We start from the raw sequence: 8,671 nt of genomic DNA, 5'->3' as shown, positions 1-8,671 counted from the left end.
GATAAGCACTCTGGGTATGCCAAATCTGCAGATGATATGCCCCCATACAAAATCTATCATCTTTCTGGCTGTGATTGTGGCAATTGCTTCTGCCTCTGGCCATTTCGAGAAGTATTCCACAGCCACTACTACAAATTTCCTTTGCCCCGTAGTCTTGGGGAAAGGTCCCAGGATGTCAATTCCCCATTGTGAGAAAGGCCATGGACTGGATATGCTTGCTTGAGGAGTGGCAGGGGTCCTGATGGCGTTAGCAAATCTCTGACATACGTCGCACCTCCGGACAAACTCTTCTGCTTCTTTTTTAACAGTGGGCCAATAGTATCCTTGCCTGAATATTTTGTTGGCTAATGTCCCTGCTCCCTCGTGAGCTCCACATAGGCCTCTATGTATCTCTTCCATTATCCTCGTAGCCTCTTCCGGGCTCACACATCGGAGCCATGGGCTGGACTTCCCTTTTCTGTATAAGGTTCCTCTTATTACCTGGTAATTGGCAGCTCGAGCTGCTATCTTTCTGGCTTCGTCTTTATCTTCAGGGAGCTCACCCTTCTCTAAGTATTTTAGATAAGGACTTATCCATGTTAGGCTATGTTCCACCTGCAGTGTCGTGTTTGCCTTTTTGAAAGCAGGTGTACGGACATGCTGTATATATACTTCATCGGGAAGCTGCTCTAGTTCTTCTCTGGACAACCGACTAAGCAGGTCTGCCTCCTCGTTTTCATCCCGAGGTATCTTTTGAAACCTGACGATAACTCCCCGACCCGTAAGCTCGGCCTCTATAGTTTTGACTTTATCAAGATAGTTCTGCATGATAGGGTCCCTAGCCTGATATACTCCCGTCACCTGGTTGATCACCAACTGAGAGTCGCTATTTACTTCGAGGTCGGTTACCCCCACTTCCAAGGCTACCAACATCCCATTCACCAAGGCCTCATATTCGGCCATATTGTTGGAAGCCTTGAACTCCATCCGTAAAGCATAACATACTTTAAAGCCCTCCGGCCCTTTAAGCATTACTCCAGCGCCACTGCCCTCAGCACCTGATGCTCCGTCTACATATAGCTTCCAGCTAAATTCTTGGGAAAGCTCTCCCTCTCCCTCCTTTCTTGGTATCTCCGAGGATGATCCTTCCTTCTCCTCATTGAATGAGCATTCTGCAATGAAGTCAGCCAGCGCTTGAGATTTTATAGCTGTCCGAGGTCGGTATTCCAAACAATAGGGGCTGATCTCTACGGACCAAGCCAACATTCGCCCTGAAGTTTCCGGCCTGCGTAAAATCTTCTTTAGGGGTTGATCTGTCATCACAACTCCTTGGTGGCCTTCTAGATAAACTTTGAATTTCCGGACTGCCAACAGTAGGGCATAAGCCAATTTTTCTATGTTTGAATACCTGACTTCGGTATCTCTGAGCACCTTGCTGACGTAGAAGACAGGCTTCTGCTCTCCTTCTTCCACCCTTACTAGTACTGCGCTGACTGCTTGCTCTGAGGCTGCCAAGTATATCAGGAGTTCTTCCCCTTTTATGGGGCTGCTGAGCACGTGAGGCGAGCTGAGGTATTTCTTAAGCTCTGTGAAGGCTTTTTGGCAGTCTTCTGTCCATTCAAAATTCGGAACCTTCCTCAATTTTTTGAAAAATGGCAAACACTTTTCTGCCGACCTCGACATAAATCGGTTAAGCGCCACTACTCTCCCAGTTAATCTCTGGACGTCCCTTACACAGGTCGGCTCCGGCATATTCAATATGGCTTCTACCTTCTCCGGATTGGGCTCGATGCCTCTTCCGCTCACCATGTATCCCAAGAACTTTCCTCCTCTGATGAAGAAGGCACACTTTGCTGGGTTCAACTTCATTCTGTACTGATCTAATACCCCAAATACTTCCCTTAAATCTGCCCCTCCGATTTCTTCACAAAATTCTTTAGGTGCCCCCTCTTTATCAACCTCTCGATTTCTGCTATCAACTGGAAGCAGCTGTTGGTATCGTGGCCATGCGTCTGATGATATTGACAATACTTGTCAGGATTCCGTTGGTCTGCTTCCGACTTCAAAGGTTTAGGCCACTGGAGAAACTCCTTATCCTGGACAGCCATGAGCACCTCGGCTCTGGACGCATTTAATGGAGTCGGTTTTTCCGAGACCCAAGGAGGGAGTACTCTTGATTCAAGAACCCGAGGAGGAGGAGGCCTTTGATCCCTTCTTTCCCAGGCCTGCTTATACGGCTCAGGCCTCTTTCCACGCTTCTTCTCGTGTTTCTCCGGCCTCCCCTCCTCCGGGGCTTTCTCTTTTCCTGCCACCCCTTTGGCAAATCTACTCGTTACTAAGGCGTCATCCTGCCTTATATACTTTTCCGCCCTCTTCATCAACTCGGCCAGTGAGGTCGGAGGTTTCCTGCTCAGTGAACCAAAGAACTCGACAGAGGTTGTTCCCTTTTGCATGGCCTCTACCGCCCTTCCTTCGTCGAGCTCGGGAATCTGCAGGGCCTCCGTATTGAAACGGGCGACATACTCTCTGAGGGATTCACCAGTTTTTTGTCTCACTGTTTCCAGATAGCTCGTCTTCCTATCTGCCGGCACCCCGGCTACGAACCGGCTGATGAAGCGGGTGGCAAGATCTCCGAAACTTTTAATGCTTCCGGCCTCCAGGCTGTTGAACCATGCCCTTGCTGGTCCCGAGAGCGTTGTTGGGAACACCTTGCACATCAGAGCATCTGACAGAGTTTGCAACTCCATGAAGGTCTTATAGTTCATGACATGCTCTCTCGGGTTACCAGCCCCATTATAGGCCGCCATCGGCGGCATCATGAACTTCTTGGGAACGGTCTCCTGCTGCATTAACTTTGAGAAGGGAGAAGAAGTAGGCAAGGAGGTTTGACTCTGATCTTTCTTACCTAGCTCGGCTAGGAGCTGCTCTTTCAACCTTTTCAGCTTTTGGTTCATCTTCTCATCTTCAGGGCTGGTGCTTTTGCCCAAGCTGCATTCCTCCTCCTCCGTTTCAGTTCCCGTTTCCCTGGTTGTTTCGGTGGAATAGTTGTCCGTCTCCTCATTTTCTATCAACTCCCTTGCCCTCCTCCCATGGATTCGGGCCTCCGGTTCTTCTTCTTCCCTGGCGTCATGGCTGTTAGTTTGGAGGCGGTCAGGGGTGGGTCGGGGCTCATTGGTTCTGGGTTCTTCCACCACTGGGAGTGTATTCATTGGGGTGCTAAGTCCCCTCTGTTGCATTATCTGCCCCAACCAGTGAGCAGTAGTCTGTAACTGGAGAGCCATAGTTTGAATGTCCTGGTTGGACAGGATCATGGTGGGAGTATTCCCTGCCAAGCTTGGTGAGGGATTAAGAGGAATAGGCGTTTGGTTATTCAGCGTTGTAGGGCTAGAAAAAGAGAACTGCTGCCCTTCTTGGGCAGAGCTCAAGTCATTTGGGGTGTTAAGGTTACTTTCTTGGTGGTTTGCCATCGTGGATCTCAGTGGGTTTTGAAAGTGAAAACTCCGGTGATGAAAAGATCTCCTTCGTTTCCCACAGACGGCGCCAATTGATGATCTGAGATCCAATAGAATAAGGTTTTACAAGGGTTTATGTATTACAGAATAAGGCTTAAGTTTCCTGAGGAGGGGACTCCTCTTTTATACATTGTCTTGCTTGCTGGTGGCGTGTAAAGGCCTCTCCAGGATTGGGCCACGCGTCTCTGCCATGCGGATTCGGAGGTACTAGGGTATCAGCTGCCTGCTCCATGCGTAACGGCCTCTGATTCTCCTCGTGCGTACGTTTAAGCGGATCTGCCAGGCTGTCTGGTGAATATTATTCTGGATCCTGGGTTGGGCCGAAAGTCGGGCCGGACGCTAGGCTTGAGAGGAGAGAGCCTGTTTCGTGTGGGCTGGGCCGTTATGAAGAAGCTGGGCCGAGCCCGATCTTGAAAGTTGAATGAGCCAGGCTTGTTGGGTATATCAGATACGTGGGCCTCTATGTTATGGGCTTTTAGCGGTGGTTAGGCCCCTGGTCCGAGGTGAAAAAATCCATCGGTCATCAAAAAGTTTAATGAAATTACTATTCAGTCTCATAATTTTTATTTATTTTTTATGTTTTATTTATTTTTATATAATAAATTTATCATTAAATTTTTATTTAAAATGTTTAATTTTAAAAAATATTTTTTCTAAATTTTTATGTTTAATAAAATAATAATATAAATTTTATTTTTTTATAAAAATTAATTTTCAATTAAAAATAAATCTTATCAAAATAGCTAGAATTTTAAAATAATTTCACCTATTTATATTAAAATTATTTAATTAATTTTGGAAAACTATTTTATTTTTCCTTAATCTTTTATTTTTTTTATTTGTTCTAATTTTAAATTTATTTTTTATTTTTTAATTGATAATTCCTATTTAAAAAATTATTTTAATTTAATGTTAACTATTGAATACTTAATACATTTATAATTATATTAAAAAATTTATTATATTATTTTATTAATTTAAAAAACAATTTTATATTTTTAATGGTAAAAGATGTGAAATTATTTTAAATGTTATAAAAATATTAATAATAATTTTTTCATTATAAAAATATTGTAATTTATAAAAATAAATATTTATATTTAATTTAAAAATAATAAGAATGATAAATAAATTAAGTCAATTTAAATTTATTATTAATTTATTTAATATAAAAATTTAATTGAATTTTATTATATTTTAATTAATTTCAAACAAATAAATTTTTTATAAGTAAAAAAAATTAAATTTTATTAATAAATTTTATTTTTTTAAAAAAATGCATATTAAACGAGAACTAATTATTTTTTTAAAATAAGAATTTAAATTAAAGAAATTATTAGAAATCAAGTTGATCAACATGTAATGAGATCCAAAGGGGCATTAGTATAACTTATTCATTAAAATACGTTAGAAATTTGACTCCATTCAATATTTTTTCAATATTCAAGTCAAATATTTTCTAATCAAAATAAAAATTTAAATATTTTAGAAAAATAATTTTTTTCTTTTCACATTTTAATGATCCTCTCTAAATAAATTTGTTAAATATATTTTTATTTTTTAAAAAATTAATTATCTCATTCAAAAATATTTTCCAATTATTTTCAGCAAATAAATGGATACTAAATCTCATACCATCCAAATCAATCACAATAACAACTCACAATCCTAACTAAAATAATAGCAATAGTGGTCTTCGCAGAGACAGCGTCCAAGTCCAAGGTGGGAGTCTTCATCAATGGACTTCAATTTACAGGATTCTGTTCCCAAGTTCCACATTCAGCAATAGCTATCTAATGATGTATACAAGACCTACCAACTCCATTTCCACAAATTACAAGTTCATGAACATCCAGAAAGCTTCAAAACTTTTGCCTTCCTTAACAACTTTGCATTGCCAAGAAAATCTCCAGCTTAGCTGGTTCCAGTTCAAAATGAGAAAAAGACAAAATGAAGTTCCAGGAAAAAGTGGCAGACATATTAAAAAAAAAAAAAAAATAGTACCACTCCTGACTCTTCAGTTGCCAGAGGCAATAGAAAACAAGCAGAGAAGCGACTAGAGAATGGCCGAACTAGAGCTGAAAATACTACTTGGTAGATACTTTAAACATTAGACACACGGATAAATCCCATTAATCAAACAGCATCCCATGAACAGAGTTTCATAAGAGAAAACAAAATGACAATGAAGCCATGGAGAGATAACTGGAGAAAGCTTTTTTTGGGCATTCCCCTGTATGTTCCAAACTTCACCAAATTAACACAGGAGTACAAACTATATATTGCATATTGCAAAAGCAATATGATATACATATATACCTATATGACCTTTAAAGCTAGAAGTAGGTACCCTCTGGAGGTTGGACTAGTTTCCGGTTGTGTGGGGCTGCCATCTCCTTCTTCAGCTGTGTCAGAATATCCTCCATAGTGTAATCTCGCTGCCAATTTGCAAGAAGTCCAAACTTCTTTGGTTCCACCTGCAGCAAACAGGTGCTAACATGTTAGAGCGACATTCCCAAATTCACATGAAGCTATGCTCCAGTTCAAAGTTCAAACACAAATCAATAAACCAGCACATGGACCAAATCCCGTCTGTTTATTACAACCGTAATACAATCCATTTCAATTAAGTGTCAAGAAACAGCCAAATGGTCTAGATCTCACATGACATAACAACAGCAGTGCTCTATAAAATGCAACACTAATGAATATTCCACAGAATTTAGAGGTAACTAACAAAAGCAGCACTTCTATACATCATATAATAAGAAATAAAACTCAATAAAGTACATATGTCACCCTGCACAATGTAATAGAATGAAGTCGGATAATGTTATGACATGGAACATAATTGCATTCTTGAATAAATTCATACCACTCCAGTTTCGTGGTTAACACAAGTCATGTTGATCCGTGAATGAAAGCGAACACTTGGTGGCTTCTCTGGATAATCTTTATCACAAAACAGCTTCAATTGATAAATGCGACCTTCATGTACAGTCTGACACAAAAAAGAGGTAAATTTGTCAAACTCTTGAACTTTTGTAATATATAAGAAAGCCACACAAGATATAAACAGTGGCACTTTTCATGCTGCAATACAAATTACCTAAAGTCACCAATAAAAGAAGACCTTTATGTGCTCCTCAGATTTAAAAGACTAGAACCCAATCTGAATACAGAGACATTGAGAACATAGCTACCAACCAAAATACCAAATGCAACATTTCTTTGCCATCTTTGAGCATAAGCCAATTTCAAAAGACAATGAAGCAAATCAAATGATAAATCAAATAGACTGCATGTTTATATCTTAAATGCATGACATTAATGTTCCGTCTTCTTGAATTGCTTAGTAATAGTCATTGCTCGCTCACACACAGAGGAAAAAGAGAAAGAAGAAGTACATTGTGAGGGCCAATTATAGTGCCAGTCCAGGAACGCATGTAGATGTCATCTCCATCATCCATTCCATAGCTTACAGTTCCATCCCCAATACCTTTTTCACCACGTTCAAGTTCCTCAAGCAATCTGAAGTTTCGAGGCACTGCTCAGAAACTCAAACAGTCAGTGTCATACATAATTCTGCAATTTTAACCAGACAAAAAGCCCCAAAATGGACTTCAAGTAACAAACAAATTCATACTCCATACAGTTGTTTAACCATAAGAATTCTTCTGAAAGAAAATACAAAGTTCAACCAACAAACTAAACTTCTCACTCTGCAATCTTCAGGCATCCCCTTCTTTATATATAAAAGACAAAACACATCCCATATAACTAGTTTTTTATACCAGTAACTCACAAAGAAGTTCAGTAGTTCACTATGGCAACCTTAATGCATTCACTCAACTAGTCTAAATCCAGCAATTCTTGCTTCTCATCATTTCTACCATGCAAGCTATCTTAAATGTATTCCGATGTTTCATTATCTGTCCCAAATCCCAAACCTCCAGTTTTGAATTAATTAAAGCCTTGCACTGTTGTAACATTGAAATTGAGTACAACAGGTAACTCCAAATTCTTTTAAAAAAAGAATCCATCTTTTAGAATTAAATTTAAGCAATAACCTAACTGTAAACATAGATAAACCAAAAAAATCATATAAGTTAGCATTATAAATGTGCATATCCTAAAAATTGATATAATAACGCTTGAAAACTTCATTGAAGTGGTTGAAGATATCAATTTATTTAACAACAACCAACTCTTGGCCAAATACACACAGGAGAAAAAGGATCAAATAGAGCTTCCACCACTTGATAATATAAGAACAACCCCATTACATAAACCGATCAGATAAAGCCACCAGGAAATAAGTTGAACTGCACGCAATCGGTTTAAAAATTAAAAAGAGAAAGCAGATTTGTCTGAATCACCCAAAAGCCACAAAACTGACATCATCAAAGACTTCAAAATTTTTTTTGAAAAAGAAAAGAAAGGAAAAAAAAACCCAGATAGATTCCATTATAAACCCAACACAGCAACATAATCCAGCATCAGATAAACATTCAAAAGGATAAAACAATCAAACCCACAAAAGCAGCAGATCAGAGTCAGGAAATGAAAAACCCAAAAAGGCTATTGTGGTATACAATCGAAGGACTCACCCACGACACTGGATCCTCCTGAGCCAAGCGTCATGGATGGTTCACTGCAATTTCCCTGAAGGAGTTAGTTGGGATCTGATTGAAGAGTGAAAGGAAAAGGAATAGAGAAGCGTCAGAACCTCAAAGGTGGAGAATCTAAGAACAATAAAAAAAGGCGACGAAGGCAAAGCTGAGAATAAAGAAGGCAGGGCAAGAGCAGACGCAGATTAAGAAAGAAAGAAAGAAATGGAGGGGGAAAAGAGCATAAAAGGCTAGCTGAATGGACGATGGTGGTTGGGTCGTGTCGTGGGTGGGATTTTTTGGGGAACAAAGTGGACTGGATTTTTCGGTTGTCCATCCATTTTTGCTGCCACTTTCCAAAATACAGCGAGCACATGGAAACCCATGAAGCTTTGAATCATTCATGGACCATTTCTGTTCATGCCGTGAAGCAAAGGCCAAGCCCATCTTTTCGGTTGGCATTTCTCATTTTAGCCGATTGGGCTTTCTGTTTTCTTTTGATTAAAAAAAAAAAGAATATCACAATATTTTCCTCGCAATTTTATTTTTCTTGATTAAAAATATTTCTTT

The 8,671-nt window shown here is 39.3% G+C and overlaps 1 protein-coding gene across 1 annotated transcript; it reads right to left on the bottom strand.

The window, feature by feature from the left end:
• Window positions 1-5,564: 5,564 nt before the first annotated feature.
• On the bottom strand, window positions 5,565-8,326 carry LOC110621675 (ubiquitin-conjugating enzyme E2 variant 1D). Its single transcript, XM_021765952.2, has 5 exons — window positions 8,221-8,326; window positions 8,102-8,145; window positions 6,899-7,038; window positions 6,367-6,492; window positions 5,565-5,968 (listed from the first exon to the last, which is right to left on the bottom strand). The coding sequence occupies exons 2-5, from the start codon at window positions 8,133-8,135 to the stop codon at window positions 5,828-5,830; spliced, it is 441 nt and encodes a 146-aa protein (XP_021621644.1). The 5' UTR covers window positions 8,136-8,145; window positions 8,221-8,326; the 3' UTR covers window positions 5,565-5,827.
• Between the last annotated feature and the right edge of the window lie 345 nt (window positions 8,327-8,671).

The sequence above is a fragment of the Manihot esculenta genome, chromosome 8 (assembly GCF_001659605.2).
Source record: "Manihot esculenta cultivar AM560-2 chromosome 8, M.esculenta_v8, whole genome shotgun sequence".
NCBI classification, from domain to species: domain Eukaryota; kingdom Viridiplantae; phylum Streptophyta; class Magnoliopsida; order Malpighiales; family Euphorbiaceae; genus Manihot; species Manihot esculenta.
The sequence above is the reverse complement of the archived record's forward strand: the minus strand, read 5'-3'. Positions and strand labels throughout refer to the sequence as shown.

Coding starts and splice junctions, on each gene's coding strand:
- LOC110621675 (XM_021765952.2), bottom strand. CDS start 8,135: ATGACGCTTGGCTCAGGAGGATCCAGTGTCGTGG. Junction 7,039..8,101: donor AGGAGGATCCAGTGTCGTGG/GTGAGTCCTTCG, acceptor GTTTCTGAGCAG/TGCCTCGAAACTTCAGATTG. Junction 5,969..6,366: donor TTAACCACGAAACTGGAGTG/GTATGAATTTAT, acceptor TGTTTGCTGCAG/GTGGAACCAAAGAAGTTTGG.